Source organism: Xenopus tropicalis, chromosome 7 (genome assembly GCF_000004195.4).
Source record: "Xenopus tropicalis strain Nigerian chromosome 7, UCB_Xtro_10.0, whole genome shotgun sequence".
NCBI classification, from domain to species: Eukaryota; Metazoa; Chordata; class Amphibia; order Anura; family Pipidae; genus Xenopus; species Xenopus tropicalis.
In genome coordinates this window covers 791,788-813,245 of record NC_030683.2, presented here as the reverse complement: position 1 = coordinate 813,245, position 21,458 = coordinate 791,788, and the positions used below count along the sequence as shown (strand labels likewise).

General features: G+C 51.7%; 1 protein-coding gene across 1 annotated transcript in view; it reads right to left on the bottom strand.

Moving 5' to 3' along the window:
• clcn1 (chloride voltage-gated channel 1) overlaps positions 1-19,323 on the bottom strand; it is a 33,424-nt gene extending 14,101 nt beyond the window's left edge. Inside the window, exons 1-6 of the mRNA XM_031905660.1 lie at positions 18,396-19,323; positions 6,876-7,008; positions 4,549-4,680; positions 4,200-4,328; positions 2,685-2,818; positions 619-696 (exon numbers count right to left, since the gene is read on the bottom strand). Coding sequence (XP_031761520.1) covers positions 619-696; positions 2,685-2,818; positions 4,200-4,328; positions 4,549-4,680; positions 6,876-7,008; positions 18,396-18,596 — 807 coding nt within the window. The 5' untranslated portion in view covers positions 18,597-19,323. The remainder of the gene's footprint in view (positions 1-618; positions 697-2,684; positions 2,819-4,199; positions 4,329-4,548; positions 4,681-6,875; positions 7,009-18,395) is intronic.
• Positions 19,324-21,458: the final 2,135 nt, after the last annotated feature.

Here is a 21,458-nt window from a genome sequence, read left to right as displayed (position 1 = left end):
GGTAAAGTGGATTATTAAAGAGACCTCCCCATAGTAAATAGTCAGTAAATGGTGGGTTAGTAAAGGTTGTTAGTAAATTCATCCAGGGGAGCAGGGAAAGGGGGTCAGTAATGGCTTCTCTCTGCCACCCCCTGTGGGTAGGGGCTAGTATTACTCAGTACACTGAGAGTTGGGGGAGACTAAAGAGGCCGCTCCTGAGCAAAACGAAGACTTATGGGGGAGTTAACACCCAGGATTTGTGATGAGTAGGCACTCAGTGAGTATCTCCAGGCAGGATTCTCCAATTAAAAATGAATTTTATGAAAGTTCCATAATCAGACAATCTGCCCCCGGAGCTGAGACTTGGGGGGGGGGGGGGGTCAGTCTCCTGCCCTAATTCTAAAGGTGGGATTTGAAATACACAATGGAACAGACAGAAAAGTCCTTCATTAATGTCCTTCTGCTGAGAGACCCCCAGTAACGGGGGGGGGGGTTAATAGGGACCCCTTCACCAGAATACAGTCCCGCCCCTACAGAAAGCAGCCAATCCAGCTTCACAGCCAAAGCCACTTTCAGCCAATCAGAGTCACCTTAGTGAGTGGGGGGGGGCAGAAAGGCCCGTCCAAGGCAGCTACTTACCTGGTAAACGCCGCAAAACACCGACATGAACTTGCTAAGTACCACGGAGCAGATACTGGCGATGTGCACAAACGGGCCCTGAAAGAACAGCAACATTTATTATCTGATATTCTAAGGCCCCCCCACAACCCCCCCCTTAACTGCCCCCAGTGTAACCAATCCCAACTGGGCCAGCCTTTCCCCATAACTGAGCCCATTCCCTTTATCAGCTTAGTCGCTCTTCCCTGTACTTTCTCTATTTCATTACTGCCCCCCCTTATATATTTATATATAGTGACCCCCCCTTAACTGCCCCCCCCCCCCCCCAGTGTAACCAATCCCAACTGGGCCAGCCTTTCCCCATAACTGAGCCCATTCCCTTTATCAGCTTAGTCGCTCTTCCCTGTACTTTCTCTATTTCATTACTGCCCCCCCCTTATATATTTATATATAGTGACCCCCCCCTTAACTGCCCCCCCCCCAGTGTAACCAATCCCAACTGGGCCAGCCCTTTCCCCATAACTGAGCCCATTCCCTTTATCAGCTTAGTCGCTCTTCCCTGTACTTTCTCTATTTCATTACTGCCCCCCCTTATATATTTATATATAGTGACCCCCCCCTTAACTGCCCCCCCAGTGTAACCAATCCCAACTGGGCCAGCCTTTCCCCATAACTGAGGCCCCATTCCCTTTATCAGCTTAGTCGCTCTTCCCTGTACTTTCTCTATTTCATTACTGCCCCCCCTTATATATTTATATATAGTGACCCCCCCTTAACTGCCCTTCCCAGTGTAACCAATCCCAACTGGGCCAGCCTTTCCCCATAACTGAGCCCATTCCCTTTATCAGCTTAGTCGCTCTTCCCTGTACTTTCTCTATTTCATTACTGCCCCCCTTATATATTTATATATAGTGACCCCCCCTTAACTGCCCCCCCCCCCCCAGTGGTAACCAATCCAACTGGGCCAGCCTTTCCCCATAACTGAGCCCATTCCCTTTATCAGCTTAGTCGCTCTTCCCTGTACTTTCTCTATTTCATTACTGCCCCCCCTTATATATTTATATATAGTGACCCCCCCTTAACTGCCCCCCCCCCCCAGTGTAACCAATCCCAACTGGGCCAGCCTTTCCCCATAACTGAGCCCATTCCCTTTATCAGCTTAGTCACTCTTCCCTGTACTTTCTCTATTTCATTACTGCCCCCCCTTATATATTTATATATAGTGACCCCCCCCCTTAACTGCCCCCCCCCCCCCCCAGTGTAACCAATCCCAACTGGGCCAGCCTTTCCCCATAACTGAGCCCATTCCCTTTATCAGCTTAGTCGCTCTTCCCTGTACTTTCTCTATTTCATTACTGCCCCCCCTTATATATTTATATATAGTGACCCCCCCCTTAACTGCCCCCCCCCCCCCCAGTGTAACCAATCCCAACTGGGCCAGCCTTTCCCCATAACTGAGCCCATTCCCTTTATCAGCTTAGTCGCTCTTCCCTGTACTTTCTCTATTTCATTACTGCCCCCCTTATATATTTATATATAGTGACCCCCCCCTTAACTGCCCCCCCCAGTGTAACCAATCCCAACTGGGCCAGCCTTTCCCCATAACTGAGCCCATTCCCTTTATCAGCTTAGTCGCTCTTCCCTGTACTTTCTCTATTTCATTACTGCCCCCCCTTATATATTTATATATAGTGACCCCCCCTTAACTGCCCCCCCCCCCCAGTGTAACCAATCCCAACTGGGCCAGCCTTTCCCCATAACTGAGCCCATTCCCTTTATCAGCTAGTCGCTCTTCCCTGTACTTTCTCTATTTCATTACTGCCCCCCCCCTTATATATTTATATATAGTGACCCCCCCTTAACTGCCCCCCCCCCAGTGTAACCAATCCCAACTGGGCCAGCCTTTCCCCATAACTGAGCCCATTCCCTGTATCAGCTTAGTCGCCCTTCCCTGTACGTTCCCCTGGGTATATTGGGGTGCAGGCTAAAGGGGGGTGCCTGTATATTTCTCACTGCACTGAGGGAACTCTATGATCGTTACATATTAATGAGACACTAACGAGCAATAAGAGGGCGGGGTTACTTACCTCCTTACCCAGGGGCATCCCGCTCCCCAGCGAGGCCGTCAGACCAATCACTTTGGCCACAAAAGCTTTTAGGGTCAGATATTCCTTCAGCACCACCCCCCGGAGTATCACCTTCAGCTCCGGGATCCCCGAACCTGCAACACAGGGCAAGTCACTCTGATCCTACCCCATCCCAGGGCAAGTCACTCTGATCCTACCCCATCCCAGGGCAAGTCACTCTGATCCTACCCCATCCCAGGGCAAGTCACTCTGATCCTACCCCATCCCAGGGCAAGTCACTCTGATCCTACCCCATCCCAGGGCAAGTCACTCTGATCCTACCCCATCCCAGGGCAAGTCCACTCTGATCCTACCCCATCCCAGGGCAAGTCACTCTGATCCTACCCCATCCCAGGGCAAGTCACTCTGATCCTACCCCATCCCAGGGCAAGTCACTCTGATCTACCCCATCCCAGGGTAAGTCACTCTGATCCTACCCATCCCAGGGCAAGTCACTCTGATCCTACCCCATCCCAGGGCAAGTCACTCTGATCCTACCCCATCCCAGGGCATTTCACTACTCTGATCCTACCCCATCCCAGGGCAAGTCACTCTGATCCTACCCCATCCCAGGGCAAGTCACTCTGATCCTACCCCATCCCAGGGCATTTCACTACTCTGATCCTACCCCATCCTAGGGCAAATCACTACTCTGTTCTTGCTCCATCTCAGGGCAAATCTCTACTCTGATCCTGCCCCATCCCAGGGCAAATCACTACTTTGATCCTACCCCATCCCAGGGCAAATCACTACTCTGATTATACCCCATCCCAGGGCAAATCACTACTCTGATCCTACCCCATCCCAGGGCAAATCACTCTGATCCTACCCCATCCCAGGGCAAGTCACTCTGATCCTACCCCATCCCAGGGCAAGTCACTCTGATCCTACCCCATCCCAGGGCAAGTCACTCTGATCCTACCCCATCCCAGGGCAAGTCACTCTGATCCTACCCCATCCCAGGGCATTTCACTACTCTGATCCTACCCCATCCCAGGGCATTTCACTACTCTGATCCTACCCCATCCTAGGGCAAATCACTACTCTGTTCTTGCTCCATCTCAGGGCAAATCTCTACTCTGATCCTGCCCCATCCCAGGGCAAATCACTACTTTGATCCTACCCCATCCCAGGGCAAATCACTACTCTGATTATACCCCATCCCAGGGCAAATCACTACTCTGATCCTACCCCATCCCAGGGCAAATCACTATTCTGATCTTACCCCATCCCAGGGCAAATCACTACTCTGATTATACCCCATCCCAGGGCAAATCACTACTCTGATTCTACCCCATCCCAAGGCAAATCACTACTCTGATCCTACCCCATCTCAGGGCAAATTACTCACTGGGGCCACACACACATACAATAGATTGTGCTAAAATAACTTCTATATTGTATATTTTTGTACTCAATACACTGCCCAGTAGCCCAGTGGCCCAGTGGCCCATATGGCCCAGACAGTCCCATTACCGATGGCCTGCGGAGACACAACATGGCAGAAGACTGCAGCAAAGAGTATGAGGATGAGCGGGTAGGAGACCCAGGCCAGATACTGGATCCAGACGTTGGGAGACAGGGACTCGTACATCCACCTGTAGGCTGTGGGACAGGCAGGGAATCAGTATCACAATTGGCCCCTTCCATACCCACCAACATTGCCCTGCTCAAGCTAACCACGCCCAGCCCTACCATGACCCTGCCCAGATCTGTAGAACCCAACCCCTTCCTATGAGGCCACTCCCCATTGCTGCCAAGAATAAAAGGGCAAGTGGCACCATCATGAATTAATACTATTGGGTGGGATGAGGAGCCACGTTACCCAGAAGGCTCTTGGAACTGGCGTAGTCCATACTCCAGCTGACAATCGCCATCACAAACCCCAACAGAACCAGGAAAATCCAGTCTTCTGCAAGTTTCTTTATAATGTACTGCTTCAGCCGCTGGATACATCCTGCAAGAGAAACAGAGAGGTGGAACCAACTGACATTGGGCTCAGATTGGCCGCCATGACCTACAGCGTGACTCTATATAAACGACCATCATCAACATCACTTCTTCTCCACTGAAATGAGAGGGGCGACCTCTTGTCCCACATTCCCATGGCAACACTTTGTTTTATTGTGGATTTAGTGGGGAGATTGGAGTTTTTCACCAAGAAGTGGCAAGAGGGGCACCACAGGATCCTTAGAACAATATCACCAATCATTGGGCTCATTCCCCCCTCACCCAGACAGCCACCCTCCCAACCTCGAAACTGCTCACCCAACCTCTTAACCACCCTCCCAACCTCCACCCCACCCATCCAACCTCCCCCCACCCACCCACCAATTTAACCTACACCCCCACCCAACCTCCCAACTACCCACCCAACATCCCAACCACCCACCCAACATTCCAACCCTCCCGACCTCACCCACCCACCCAACCTCCCAACCCTGCCAACCTCACCCACCCACCTACCCACCCAACCAACCTTCCAACCCTCCCAAACTTCCAACCCTCCCAACCTCACCCACCCAACCTCCTAACCTTCCAATCCACACAACCTCACCCACCCACCCAACCTCCCAATCTTCCAACCCTCCCAACCTCACCCACCCAAAATCCCAATCACCCACCCGTCCAACCAACCTTCCAACCCTCCCAACCACCCACCCAACCTCCTAACCTTCCAATCCACACAGCCTCACCCACCCACCCAACCTCCCAATCTTCCAACCCTCCCAACCTCACCCAAAATCCCAATCACCCACCCAACCAACCTTCCAACCCTCCCAACCTCACCCACCCAACCTTCCAACCCTCCCAACCTCACCCACCCAACCTTCCAACCCTCCCAACCTCCCCCATCCACCCAACCTCCCAACCTTCCAACCCTCCCAACCTCCCAACCTCCCAACCTCCCAATCTTTCAACCCTCCCAACCTCACCCACCCACCCAACCAACTTTCCAACCCTCCCAACCTTACCCCACCCACCCAACCTCCCAACCTTCCAACCCTCCCAACCTCACTCATCCACCCACCTTCCAACCCTCCCAACCTCACCCACCCGGCCAACCTCCCAACCACCCACCCAGCCTCCAAACCCTGCCAACCTCACCCACCCACCTACCCACCCAACCAACCTTCAAACCCTGCCAAGCTTCCAACCCTCCCAACCTCACCCACCCACCTACCTACCCAACCAACCTTCCAACCCTTCTAACCACCCACCCAACTTCCTAACCTTCCAATCCCCACAACCTCACCCAACCAACCTTCCAACCCTCCCAACCTCACCCACCCAACCTCCCAACCTTTCAACCCTCCCAACCTCACCCACCCAACCTTCCAACCCTCCCAACCTCCCCCACCCACCCAACCTTCCAACCCTCCCAATCTTTCAACCCTCCCAACCTCACCCACTCACCCAACCAACTTTCCAACCCTCTCAACCTTACTCACCCACCCAACCTCCCAACCTCACCCACCCGCCCAACCACCCAACCCTCCCAACCTCACCCACCCACCCAACCTCCCAACCACCCACCCAACCTCCCAACCAACCTTCCAACCCTCCCAACCTCACCCACCCAACGTCCCAACCACCCACCCAACCTTCCAACCCTCCCAACCTCACCCACCGACCCAACCACCCAACCAACCTTCCAACCCTCCCAACCTCACCCACCCACCCAACGTCCCAACCACCCAACGTCCCAACCACCCAACCTTCCCAACCTCACCAACCCACCCAACGTCCCAACTACCCACCCAACTTTCCAACCCTCCCAACCTCACCCACCGACCAAACCTCCCAACCACCCAACCAACCTTCCAACCCTCCCAACCTCACCCACCCAACATCCCAAGCACCCACCCAACCTTCCAACCACCCAAACAACCTCCCAAGCACCCACCCAACCAACCTTCCAACCATCCCAACCTCACCCACCCAACGTCCCAACCACCCACCCAACCTTCCAACCCCCCCAACCTCACCCACCGACCCAACCTCCAAACCACCCACCCAACCTTCCAACCCTCCCAACCTCACCCGGGGTGCTGTAACATATCAGTGTCAGATAAACATTATTGGCGCTACAATCGCAGTGTAGTTGAACTACAACAAACAGAACGGTGTGGGTCTGGCGGTTCCGCTTACTGTGGCACTTGGAGTAACATTCCTTCTGGACATCGGGGGGTTTGGTGGGTTCCGCTCTCTGCTTCTCCTGCAGCAACTTCACTGCTTCTTTCCGTGCGAATTGGGAGAGCTCCTCCGTGTAATGTCCATAGGTCTGTGAAGGTACCAGGTACATCTGGTTAGAGCTGCCCCATTCATTGGCTCTGACCCGTTTAATTATAGCTCTGACCCATTTCCACTATAATTAAACTATAACCCCACCATAACCCCTCTATAACCCCACTATAATCCTACTATAACCCCATTATAACCCCACTATAACTCAACTAGTAGTACAACCCCTCCATAATCCCTCTATAACCCCATTATAACCCCACTATAACTCAACTAGTAGTACAACCCCTCCATAATCCCTCTATAACCCTACTATAACCTCACCTTAACCTCACTATAACCCAACTATAACCCCACTATAACCCTACTATAATCCTACTATAACCCCATTATAACCCCACTATAACCCCACTATAACCTCACTATAACCCCACTATAACCCCACTATAACCTCACTATAACCCCACTATAACCCCACTATAACCCCACTATAACCCCAAAATAACCCCACTATAACCCCACTATAACCTCACTATAACCCAACTATAACCCCACTATAACCTCACTATAACCCCACTATAACCCCACTATAATCCTACTATAACCCCACTATAACCTCACCATAACCTCACTATAACCTCACTATAACAATAACCCCACTATAACCTAACTATAACCCCACTATAACCCCACTATAACCTCACTATAACCCCACTATAACCTCACTATAACCCCACTATAACCTCACTATAACCCCATTATAACCCCACTATAACCCCACTATAACCCCACTATAACCTCACTATAACCCCATTATAACCCCACTATAACCCCACTATAACCCCACTATAACCTCACTATAACCCCATTATAACCTCACTATAACCCCACTATAACCCTACTATAACCTCACTATAACCCCACTATAACCCCACTATAACCTCACTATAACCCCACTATAACCTCACTATAACCCCACTATAACCCTACTATAACCCTACTATAACCCCATTATAACCCCACTATAACCCCACTATAACCCCACTATAACCCCACTATAACCTCACTATAACCCCACTATAACCCCACTATAACCCCACTATAACCCCACTATAACCCCACTATAACCCCACTTTAACCTCACTATAACCCTACTATAACCTCACTATAACCCCACCATAACCTCACTATAACCCCACTATAACCCCACTATAACCCCACTTTAACCTCACTATAACCCTACTATAACCTCACTATAACCCCACCATAACCTCACTATAACCCCACTATAACCCCACCATAACCTCACTATAACCCCACTATAACCCCACTATAACCCCACTTTAACCTCACTATAACCCTACTATAACCTCACTATAACCCCACCATAACCTCACTATAACCCCACTATAACCTCACTATAACCTCACTATAACCCCACTATAACCCCACCATAACCTCACTGTAACCCCACTATAACCTCACTTTAACCCCACTATAACCCTACTATAACCTCACTATAACCCCACTATAACCTCACTATTACCCCACTATAACCTCACTATAACCCCACTATAACCCCACCATAACCTCACTATAACCCCGCTATAACCCCATTATAACCCCATTATAACCCCACCATAACCTCACTATAACCCCACTATAACCCCACTTTAACCTCACTATAACCCCACTATAACCCCACTTTAATCCCTCTATAACCCCACTATAACCCAACTATAACCCCACTATAACCCCGCTATAATCCAACTATAACCCCACTATAACCCCACTATAACCCCACTATAATCCCTCTATAGCCCCTCTATAACCCCACTATAACCCATTGGGCATTCCAAATGTGAGGGGCAGCAGGGCAGAAGGGTTTAAGGCGGGAAACAGCAGTAGTAGTGGGGGGCGCAACCAAACGGTTGCTCTGCGAGGAACGAAGGAGTCGGCCAGGAACGTACGGAGACACCCCACTATATCCCCACTATAACCCTACTACAATCCCTCTATAACCCCACTATGACCCCACTATAACCCCACTATATCCCCACTATAACCCCACTATAATCCTACTACAATCCCTCTATAACCCCACTATGACCCCACTACAACCCCACTATATCCCCACTATATCCCCACTATATCCCCACTATAACCCTACTATAATCCCTCTATAACCCCACTATGACCCCACTATAACCCCACTATATCCCCACTATAACCCCACTATATCCCCACTATAACCCCACTATAACCTCACTATAACCCCACTATAACCCCACTATATCCCCAGTATAACCCCACTATAACCCCACTATAATCCTACTACAATCCCTCTATAACCCCACTATGACCCCACTATAACCCCACTATAACCCCACAATATCCCCACTATATCCCCACTATAACCCCACTATATCCCCACTATATCCCCACTATAACCCCACTATATCCCCAGTATAACCCCACTATAACCCCACTATAAACCCACTATAACCCCACTATAACCCCACTATATCCCCACTATAACCCCACTATAACCCCACTATATCCCCAGTATAACCCCACTATAACTCCACTATAACCCCACTATAACCCCACTATAACCTCACTATATCCCCACTATAACCCCACTATAACCCCACTATAACCCCACTATAACCTCACTATATCCCCACTATAACCTCACTATAATGGAAGAGCCCCCAGCAGCCAGTGGGCTGAATCAGCAGTGCTACTCACTGTCAGTAGTCGGAACCTATGGTAACAGATTGGTACCTTTGCTTATTGCAGAACCTCTTGGACCTTCTGACCCAGAGTCAGTAAATAAGCAGCCCCTATAGACTCCCCCCCACACAGAGCAAATGCCCCCCCGTAGGCTGCAAAAGTCACGTTTGTGAGGTGAAAGTTTGCCTTTAATCAGAGAGACCTGCAGGTTAATGTGAGGGGCGGAGCTTTCCTGCCCCAATCAATAACCTCCCCGCCCCACAGCAGTGCCGCCGGGGCCATAAATCCAATCAGCTTTCAGGCCGAGCTCTGTGTCTATTTACCCAATAATGATAAAGTAAAATAATCTAATATTCTAATAAAGTGATGGCTATTTAATTAGTCTGCCCCCCCCCCCCATGGGTAACGACCAGCCTGTAATTACTGACTGTACAATCATCGTTAATCAGCAAAATACTTCATCTGTAACGAGAGACAGAAACACTTTGGGCCCTATAGGTGGCGACACGTACAGTCGGGGGCCAAACCGGTAATGGGGTGTAACCCCTGGGGGGGAATGTGGGGGGAATATTGGCTGCATTGGTAATGGGGTACTGTGGGGGGAATATTGGCTACATTGGTAATGGGGGTACAGTTGGGGGGAATATTGGCTACATTGGTAATGGGGTACTGTGGGGGGAATATTTGCTACATTGGTAATGGGGGTACAGTGGGGGAATATTGGCTACATTGGTAATGGGGGTACTGTGGGGTGAATATTTGCTACATTGGTAATGGGGGTACTGTGGGGGGAATATTGGTTACATTGGTAATGGGGGGTACAGTTGGGGGAATATTGGCTACATTGGTAATGGGGGTACAGTTGGGGGGAATATTGGCTACATTGGTAATGGGGGTACAGTTGGGGGAATATTGGCTACATTGGTAATGGGGGTACTGTGGGGGGGAATATTTGCTACATTGGTAATGGGGGTACTGTGGGGGGGAATATTGGTTACATTGGTAATGGGGGTACAGTGGGGGAATATTGGCTACATTGGTAATGGGGGTACTGTTGGGGGAATATTGGCTACATTGGTAATGGGGGTACTGTGGGGGGAATATTGGCTACATTGGTAATGGGGGTACAGTTAGGGGAATATTGGCTACATTGGTAATGGGGGTACTGTGGGGGGGAATATTGGCTACATTGGTAATGGGGGTACTGTGGGGGGGAATATTGGCTACATTGGTAAGGGGGTACTGTGGGGGGAATATTGGTACATTGGTAATGGGGGGTACAGTTGGGGGAATATTGGCTACATTGGTAATGGGGGTATTGGGGGGTGAATATTTGCTACATTGGTAATGGGGTACTGTGGGGGGGAATATTGGTTACATTGGTAATGGGGGTACAGTTGGGGGGAATATTGGCTACATTGGTAATGGGGGTACTGTGGGGGGAATATTGGCTACATTGGTAATGGGGGTTACTGTTGGGGGGAATATTGGCTCCATTGGTAATGGGGGTACAGTTAGGGGAATATTGGCTACATTGGTAATGGGGGTACTGTGGGGGGAATATTGGCTACATTGGTAATGGGGGTACGGGGGGGGAATATTGGCTACATTGGTAATGGGGGTACAGTTGGGGGGAATATTGGCTACATTGGTAATGGGGTACAGTGGGGGGAATATTGGTTACATTGGTAATGGGGGTACTGTTGGGGGAATATTGGCTACATTGGTAATGGGGGTACTGTGGGGGGAATATTGGCTACATTGGTAATGGGGGTACAGTGGGGGGAATATTGGTTACATTGGTAATGGGGGTACTGTTGGGGGAATATTGGCTACATTGGTAATGGGGGTACTGTTGGGGGGAATATTGGTTACATTGGTAATAGGGGTACTGTGGGGGGAATATTGGTTACATTGGTAATGGGGTACAGTTGGGGGGAATATTGGCTACATTGGTAATGGGGGTATTGTGGGGGGAATATTAGCTACATTGGTAATGGGGTACAGTTTGGGGGAATATTGGCTACATTGGTAATGGGGGGTACTGTGGGGGGAATATTGACTACATTGGTAATGGGGGTACTGTTGGGGGGAATATTGGTTACATTGGTAATGGGGGTACTGTGGGGGGGAATATTGGCTACATTGGTAATGGGGGTACTGTTGGGGGAATATTGGCTACATTGGTAATAGGGGTACTGTTGGGGGGAATATTGGCTACATTGGTAATAGGGGTACTGTGGGGGGGAATATTGGCTACATTGGTAATGGGGGTACTGTTGGGGGGAATATTGGCTACATTGGTAATGGGGGTACTGTTGGGGGGAATATTGGCTACATTGGTAATGCGGGTACTGTGGGGGGGAATATTGGCTACATTGGAAATGGGGTTCACTGTTGGGGGGAATACCGGCTACATTGGTAATGGGGGTACAGTTGGGGGGAATATTGGCTACATTGGTGATGGGGGTCACTGTTGGGGGGAATATTGGCTACATTGGTAATGGGGGTACAGTTAGGGGAATATTGGCTACATTGGTAATGGGGTATTGTGGGGGGGAATATTTGCTACATGGTAATGGGGGTACAGTTAGGGGGAATATTGGCTACATTGGTAATGGGGGTACAGTTGGGGGGAATATTGTCTACACTGGTAATGGGGGTACAGTTAGGGGGAATATTGGCTACATTGGTAATGGGGTATTGTGGGGGGGAATATTGGCAACATTGGTAATGGGGGTACTGTTGGGGGGAATATTGGCTACATTGGTAATGGGGGTACTGTTGGGGGAATATTGGCTACATTGGTAATGGGGGTACAGTTGGGGGGAATATTGTCTACACTGGTAATGGGGGTACAGTTAGGGGGAATATTGGCTACATTGGTATGGGGTATTGTGGGGGGGAATATTGGCAACATTGGTAATGGGGGTGACTGTTGGGGGAATATTGGCTACATTGGTAATGGGGGTACTGTGGGGGGGAATATTGGTTACATTGGTAATGGGGGTACAGTGGGGGAATATTGGCTACATTGGTAATGGGTTACTGTTTGGGGGAATATTGGTTACATTGGTAATGGGGTACTTTGGGGGGGGAATATTGGCTACATTGGTAATGGGGGTACTGTGGGGGGGAATATTGGCTACATTGGTAATGGGGGTACAGTTGGGGGGAATATTGGCTACATTGGTAATGGGGGTACAGTTAGGGGGAATATTGGCTACATTGGTAATGGGGTGCTGTTGGGGAATATTGGCTACATTGGTAATGGGGGTGCTGTTGGGGGAATATTGGCTACATTGGTAATGGGGTCACTGTTGGGGGGAATATTGGCTACATTGGTAATGGGGGTACTGTGGGGGGGAATATTGGCTACATTGGTAATGGGGGTACTGTTGGGGGGAATATGGCTCCATTGGTAATGGGGTACTGTTGGGGGAATATTGGCTACATTGGTAATGGGGGTACTGTGGGGGGGAATATTGGCTACATTGGTAATGGGGTACAGTTGGGGGGAATATTGGCTACATTGGTAATGGGGGTACAGTTAGGGGGAATATTGGCTACATTGGTAATGGGGGTACTGTGGGGGGGAATATTGGCTACATTGGTAATGGGGGTACAGTGGGGGGGAATATTGGCTACATTGGTAATGGGGGTACTGTGGGGGGAATACCAGCTACATTGGTAATGGGGGTACAGTTGGGGGGAATATTGGCTCCATTGGTAATGGGGTACTGTGGGGGGGAATATTGGCTACATTGGTAACGGGGGTACAGTTGGGGGGAATATTGGCTACATTGGTAATGGGGTACAGTTAGGGGGAATATTGGCTACATTGGTAATGGGGGTATTGTGGGGGGGAATATTGGCTACATTGGTAATGGGGGTACTGTGGGGGGGAATATTGGCTACATTGGTAATGGGGTACTGTGGGGGGGAATACCGGCTACATTGGTAATGGGGTACAGTTGGGGGGAATATTGGCTACATTGGTAATGGGGGTACTGTGGGGGAATATTGGCTACATTGGTAATGGGGTACAGTTGGGGGGAATATTGGCTACATTGGTAATGGGGGTACAGTTAGGGGGAATATTGGCTACATTGGTAATGGGGTACTGTTGGGGGAATATTGGCTACATTGGTAATGGGGGTCACTGTTGGGGGGAATATCGGCTACATTGGTAATGGGGTACTGTGGGGGGGGAATATTGGCTACATTGGTAATGGGGGTACAGTTGGGGGAATATTGGCTACATTGGTAATGGGGGTACAGTTGGGGGAAATATTGGCTACATTGGTAATGGGGGTACAGTTGGGGGAATACCAGCTACATTGGTAATGGGGGTACAGTTGGGGGAATATTGGCTACATTGGTAATGGGGGTACAGTTGGGGGGAATATTGGCTACATGGTAATGGGGTACAGTTGGGGGGCTAAAGCAAAGAAAAGGAAGCAGAGACAGTCACATGGGTACCAGGAAATACTCTCCCCCAGGCAAAAGAACCCCCCACCCTCCTAATCCCTTGGTTTGTACTGCAGCTCCCACACTTGGCACTGCTGCCCGACCCCCCAAATTCCTTGTGCATCTCAGTCTGTGGGGGGTCATTTGCCCCGTAGGGAGCCACATAGGTAGTCATGTAGGGAGCCACGTAGGGAGTCATGGATGGAGCCACGTAGGGAGTCATGGATGGAGCAATGTAGGGAATCATGTAGGGAGTCATGTAGGGAGCCACGTAGGGAATCATGTAGGGAGCCACATAGGGAGTCATGTAGGGAGCCACATAGGGAGTCATGTAGGGAGCCACGTAGGGAGTCATGTAGGGAGCCACGTAGGGAGTCGTGTAGGGAGCCACGTAGGGAGTCGTGTAGGGAGCCACGTAGGGAGTCATGTAGGGAGCCACGTAGGGAGTTATGTAGGGAGCCACATAGGGAGTCATGTAGGGAGCCACGTAGGGAGTCGTGTAGGGAGCCACGTAGGGAGTCGTGTAGGGAGCCACGTAGGGAGTCATGTCGGGAGCCACGTAGGGAGTCATGTAGGGAGCCACGTAGGGAGTCATATAGGGAGCCATGTAGGGAGTCATGTAGGGAGCCACATAGGGAGTCATGTAGGGAGCCACGTAGGGAGTCATATAGGGAGCCATGTAGGGAGTCATATAGGGAGCCATGTAGGGAGTCATGTAGGGAGCCATGTAGGGAGTCATATAGGGAGTCATGTAGGGAGCCATGTAGGTACTGTGGGGGGGAATATTGGCTACATTGGTAATGGTGGTACTGTGGGGGGGTATATTGGCTACATTGGTAATGGGGGTACTGTGGGGGGAATATTGGCTACTTTGGTAATGGGGGTACTGTGGGGGGAATATTGGCTACATTGGTAATGGGGGTACTGTGGGGGGAATATTGGCTACATTGGTAATGGGGGGTACTGTGGGGGGAATATTGGCTACATTGGTAATGGGGGTACAGTTGGGGGGAATATTGGCTACATTGGTAATGGGGGTACAGTTAGGGGGAATATTGGCTACATTGGTAATGGGGGTACAGTTAGGGGGAATATTGGCTACATTGGTAATGGGGGTACTGTTGGGGGGAATATTGGCTACATTGGTAATGGGGTCACTGTTGGGGGGAATATCGGCTACATTGGTAATGGGGGTACTGTGGGGGGGGGAATATTGGCTACATTGGTAATGGGGGGTACAGTTGGGGGGAATATTGGCTACATTGGTAATGGGGGGTACAGTTGGGGGAAATATTGGCTACATTGGTAATGGGGGTACAGTTGGGGGGAATATTGGCTACATTGGTAATGGGGGTACAGTTGGGGGGAATATTGGCTACATTGGTAATGGGGGTACAGTTGGGGGGCTAAAGCAAAGAAAAGGAAGCAGAGACAGTCACATGGGTACCAGGAAATACTCTCCCCCAGGCAAAGGAACCCCCACCCTCCTAATCCCTTGGTTTGTACTGCAGCTCCCACACTTGGCACTGCTGCCCGACCCCCCAAATTCCTTGTGCATCTCAGTCTGTGGGGGGTCATTTGCCCCGTAGGGAGCCACATAGGGAGTCATGTAGGGAGCCACATAGGGAGTCATGTAGGGAGCCACGTAGGGAGTCATGTAGGGAGCCACGTAGGGAGTCATGTAGGGAGCCACGTAGGGAGTCGTGTAGGGAGCCACGTAGGGAGTCGTGTAGGGAGCCACGTAGGGAGTCGTGTAGGGAGCCACGTAGGGAGTCATGTAGGGAGCCACGTAGGGAGTTATGTAGGGAGCAACGTAGGAAGTCATGTAGGGAGCCACATAGGGAGTCATGTAGGGAGCCACGTAGGGAGTCGTGTAGGGAGCCACGTAGGGAGTCGTGTAGGGAGCCACATAGGGAGTCATGTAGGGAGCCACGTAGGGAGTCATGGATGGAGCAATGTAGGGAATCATGTAGGGAGTCATGTAGGGAGCCACGTAGGGAGTCATGTAGGGAGCCACATAGGGAGTCATGTAGGGAGCCACGTAGGGAGTCATGTAGGGAGCCACGTAGGGAGTCATGTAGGGAGCCACGTAGGGAGTCGTGTAGGGAGCCACGTAGGGAGTCGTGTAGGGAGCCACGTAGGGAGTCATGTAGGGAGCCACGTAGGGAGTTATGTAGGGAGCAACGTAGGAAGTCATGTAGGGAGCCACATAGGGAGTCATGTAGGGAGCCACGTAGGGAGTCGTGTAGGGAGCCACGTAGGGAGTCGTGTAGGGAGCCACATAGGGAGTCATGTAGGGAGCCACGTAGGGAGTCATATAGGGAGCCATTTAGGGAGTCATGTAGGGAGTCATATAGGGAGCCATGTAGGGAGTCATGTAGGGAGCCATGTAGGGAGTCATATAGGGAGTCATGTAGGTACTGTGGGGGGGAATATTGGCTACATTGGTAATGGGGGTACTGTGGGGGGAATATTGGCTACATTGGTAATGGGGGGTACTGTGGGGGGGAATATTGGCTACATTGGTAATGGGGGTACAGTTGGGGGGAATATTGGCTACATTGGTAATGGGGGTACTGTGGGGGGGAATATTGGCTACATTGGTAATGGGGGTACAGTTGGGGGGAATATTGGCTACATTGGTAATGGGGGTACAGTTAGGGGAATATTGGCTACATTGGTAATGGGGGTACTGTGGGGGGGAATATTGGCTACATTGGTAATGGGGGTACAGTTGGGGGAGTATTGGCTACATTGGTAATGGGGGTACTGTGGGGGGGAATATTGGCTACATTGGTAATGGGGGTACTGTGGGGGGGAATATTGGCTACATTGGTAATGGGGGTACTGTGGGGGGGAATATTGGCTACATTGGTAATGGGGGTAGTGTGGGGGGGAATATTGGCTACATTGGTAATGGGGGTACAGTTAGGGGGAATATTGGCTACATTGGTAATGGGGGTACTGTTGGGGGGAATATTGGCTACATTGGTAATGGGGTCACTGTTGGGGGAATATCGGCTACATTGGTAATGGGGGTACTGTGGGGGGGGGAATATTGGCTACATTGGTAATGGGGGTACAGTTGGGGGGAATATTGGCTACATTGGTAATGGGGGGTACTGTTGGGGGAAATATTGGCTACATTGGTAATGGGGGTACAGTTGGGGGGAATATTGGCTACATTGGTAATGGGGGTACAGTTGGGGGGAATATTGGCTACATTGGTAATGGGGGTACAGTTGGGGGGCTAAAGCAAAGAAAAGGAAGCAGAGACAGTCACATGGGTACCAGGAAATACTCTCCCCCAGGCAAAGGAACCCCCCACCCTCCTAATCCCTTGGTTTGTACTGCAGCTCCCACACTTGGCACTGCTGCCCGACCCCCCAAATTCCTTGTGCATCTCAGTCTGTGGGGGGTCATTTGCCACGTAGGGAGCCACATAGGGAGTCATGTAGGGAGCCACGTAGGGAGTCATGTAGGGAGCCACATAGGGAGTCATGGATGGAGCCATGTAGGGAGTCATGGATGGAGCCACATAGGGAGTCATGTAGGGAGCTTCGTAGGGAGTCATGTAGGGAGCCACGTAGGGAGTCATGTAGGGAGCCACGAAGGGAGTCATGTAGGGAGTCATGTAGGGAGCCACGCAGGGAGTCATGTAGGAAGCCACGTAGGGAGTCATGTAGGGAGTCATGTAGGGAGTCATGTAGGGAGCCATGTAGGGAGCCATGTAGGGAGCCATGTAGGGAGTCATGTAGGGAGCCACGTAGGGAGTCATGTAGGGAGCCACGTAGGGAGTCATGTAGGGAGTCATGTAGGGAGCCACGTAGGGAGTTATGTAGGGAGCCACGTTGGGAGCCACGTAGGGAGTCATGTAGGGAGTCATGTAGGGAGCCACATAGACAGGACATGATTATTCACTAAAATGGCCATGGAACTGTGCAGAGGGTGCCATCTTTTCTAGAATATATACCAGCCTTCTCCCCTGTGGCACCCCTGTGTATAGGGAACCCCACTAGGCTCTATTCCTTGCACCTCATGAGTCCATCATGGTGTCCCTGTACCCAGTCTCCTTTCGCCCCACCCCCCAGTCTCTCACTGAGCCCCTCCCTCCCAGCATGCTCTCCCCCAGTTACACCAGTAGGCCTATAAATAACCCCAAACAGATTCCCAGTGTGGAGCCGGGTTTCCCCAGTCCCTTGAGTTTGGCACGGGCCCTACCTGTTTCTGAGATGGGGGCTGCTCCTCCAGAGTTTCCTGCAGAGGAGGGGGTGATGTCTCGCTGGGGATCCCATAGCTGGAGCAGTCTCGCAGTTGCATATATTGGTACTGGGGGTCGTCTCCCCACCAGCCTGACTTGCGCTCATTGCCTTCATTTGCCTTGGGATCCTCCATGAGAGATAAGCGCCTGTCTTTGCTCATCCCTGTCAATCATTCCCGTCCCTATTCCCTCATAGACATTCACTCACTCTCACCCTACTCACTGGCTGTCTCTTTCTCTCTCTCCTCAGAAACCTCTCCTTTGCTTTTCAGAATTGGACTCTAATTCCAGAGGTCACTTTTCAGCAGGTCTCCATATTTATTAGGTACCTCTCTGCACCCCAACAGTCTCTTCCTATCTATGACTCCTGCAGCTCTCTCACACTGACAGTCTTATCCACTCGTTGGTCTGTCCCTTGTGGGCTCCACTAGAGGCATCTGGAAGAAGGTTGCAAGCACAGGTATATGGGATCTAGATATATATAGACCGCCACGTGACCGCTTGCAAAACCTGAGATATTAAATATCAGCCAAGGAGCCAGAGACGTGTGGGTGAGGGAAGTGACAGTCACACAGGGACAGCGAGACAGGGCAAGAAAGAGAGAGTTAAGAGAGGGGTGAGAGTGAGACTAAGGGCACTGTGGGTGCAACAGATGGAAAGAGGGGGGTTGAGAAAATCATGGGGTGCAAGGAAAGGAAGAGCTGAGAAAGAGGGTTGGAAATATGGAATTAGAGTGCAGGAGAGTGAGCCAAGGCCAAGAAAGAGAGTGACAGATGGACAAGAAGCCAAGGGAAAGGCACTTGAGCGAGAGATGCCAGAAACAGAGAGGGATCACAGAGTGCAAGGCAGTCAAGGGTGTTAGAATGGATGAGACTGGGGGTACAGGGGCTCCCAGTGGGTGAGGGCAGTGTGGGACTGGGGGTACAGGGGCTCCCAGTGGGTGAGGGCAGTGTGGGACTGGGGGTACAGGGGCTCCCAGTGGGTGAGGGCAGTGTGGGACTGGGGGTACAGGGGCTCCCAGTGGGTGAGGGCAGTGTGGGACTGGGGGTACAGGGGCTCCCAGTGGGTGAGGGCAGTGTGGGACTGGGGGTACAGGGGCTCCCAGTGGGTGAGGGCAGTGTGGGACTGGGGGTACAGGGGCTCCCAGTGGGTGAGGGCAGTGTGGGACTGGGGGTACAGGGGCTCCCAGTGGGTGAGGGCAGTGTGGGACTGGGGGTGACTCTTTGCTAATTTTTTGCCGAAGTGAAATGGGGCAGATTCACTATTTGAGGCAAGAAATCCACTTTCCCACAGTTACTCCAATATCTGCTGCAATTCTACTCTAACTGCCCCCGGGGCAGAGCCGGGCAACTAGAGCCCCTCCAGATAGATGTGGCCCCCAAATGTACAATGGCAGAGAGTCGCCCCACGGTACAGAAAAGCTTTGGGGTGGCTCTAGGGCTGAATGGATGGGGCAATAATGATACCTCTGTACTGGGGGCAACACAGCATTTACCCTCCCCGGGCATGAAATGGCAAGAGAGGGGCAAACAACTCGTGCCACAGGAGGGGGCACAGAGTGAGCCAATGAGCAGGCACCGGTGCCACCGCTAATTGTAATCGGATCAGGGGGCCAAGTTCTGGAGAGAGATGTTCATGCCCAGAGAGGGGACCCCGAAACTCTCCTGTGCCACCAAATGATGCCTGAACCCCAACCCCAACATGTGACTCTCCTTGACCCCCACCGACCTGCACCCAGATATAAACAGCCCCCTCCAACCCCCAGTGCTACAGCTCACAGCCTGATTGGCTAAAGGAAGAGAGGCCGGGACTCCCCCCTGGGGGGCTGAATAGGTAACTGGTCAGTAGGGGGGGTCACTGCTTCTGTAACCCCCATTCCCCCCCCAATTCTTTTTTCAGGTTTGTTCCTCCAAATCACCCTCTCAGCTTGTGTTATTCACAGGGTACAACCAGTACACCCCCATCTGAACCCCAGAAATTGTCCCTAGTAAATATTGGGGGCCCCATGGGGGGACGATGGTCACTTACCCACAGCTTTGTGCTCTCTGATTTATTGGACATTTCTCCCTCCTGCAAATCCTTGGGGGGTCTCTCAGCAGCACTTGGGGTCTCTCTCCTTGTATTCTGGGCAGCCCTGGGGAGTGGGGTCTCTCTGATAAAGACCCCTCAGGGGTATATTCTGGGCAGCCCCAGGGTGGGGGTCTCTCTGATAAAGACCCTTCAGGGGTATGTTATGGGCAGCCCCAGGGTGGGGGGGGGCTCTCTGATAAAGACCCCTCAGGGGTATGTTATGGGCAGCCCCAGGGTGGGGGTCTCTCTGATAAAGACCCCTCAGGGGTATGTTATGGGCAGCCCCAGGGTGGGGGGGGGCTCTCTGATAAAGACCCCTCAGGGGTATGTTATGGGCAGCCCCAGGGTGGGGGGGGGCTCTCTGATAAAGACCCCTCAGGGGTATGTTATGGGCAGCCCCAGGGTGGGGGTCTCTCTGATAAAGACCCCTCAGGGGTATGTTACAGGCAGCCCCAGGGTGGGGGTCTCTCTGATAAAGACCCCTCAGGGGTATATTCTGGGCAGCCCCAGGGTGGGGGTCTCTCTGATAAAGACCCCTCAGGGGTATGTTCTGGGCAGCCCCAGGGTGGGGGTCTCTCTGATAAAGGCCCCTCAGGGGTATGTTATGGGCAGCCCCAGGGTGGGGGGTCTCTCTGATAAAGACCCCTCAGGGGTATGTTCTGGGCAGCCCCAGGGTGGGGGTCTCTCTGATAAAGACCCCTCAGGGGTATATTCTGGGCAGCCCCAGGGTGGGGGTCTCTCTGATAAAGACCCCTCAGGGGTATGTTCTGGGCAGCCCCAGGGTGGGGGTCTCTCTGATAAAGACCCCTCAGGGGTATATTCTGGGCAGCCCCAGGGTGGGGGTCTCTCTGATAAAGACCCCTCAGGGGTATGTTCTGGGCAGCCCCAGGGTGGGGGTCTCTCTGATAAAGACCCCTCAGGGGTATATTCTGGGCAGCCCCAGGGTGGGGGTC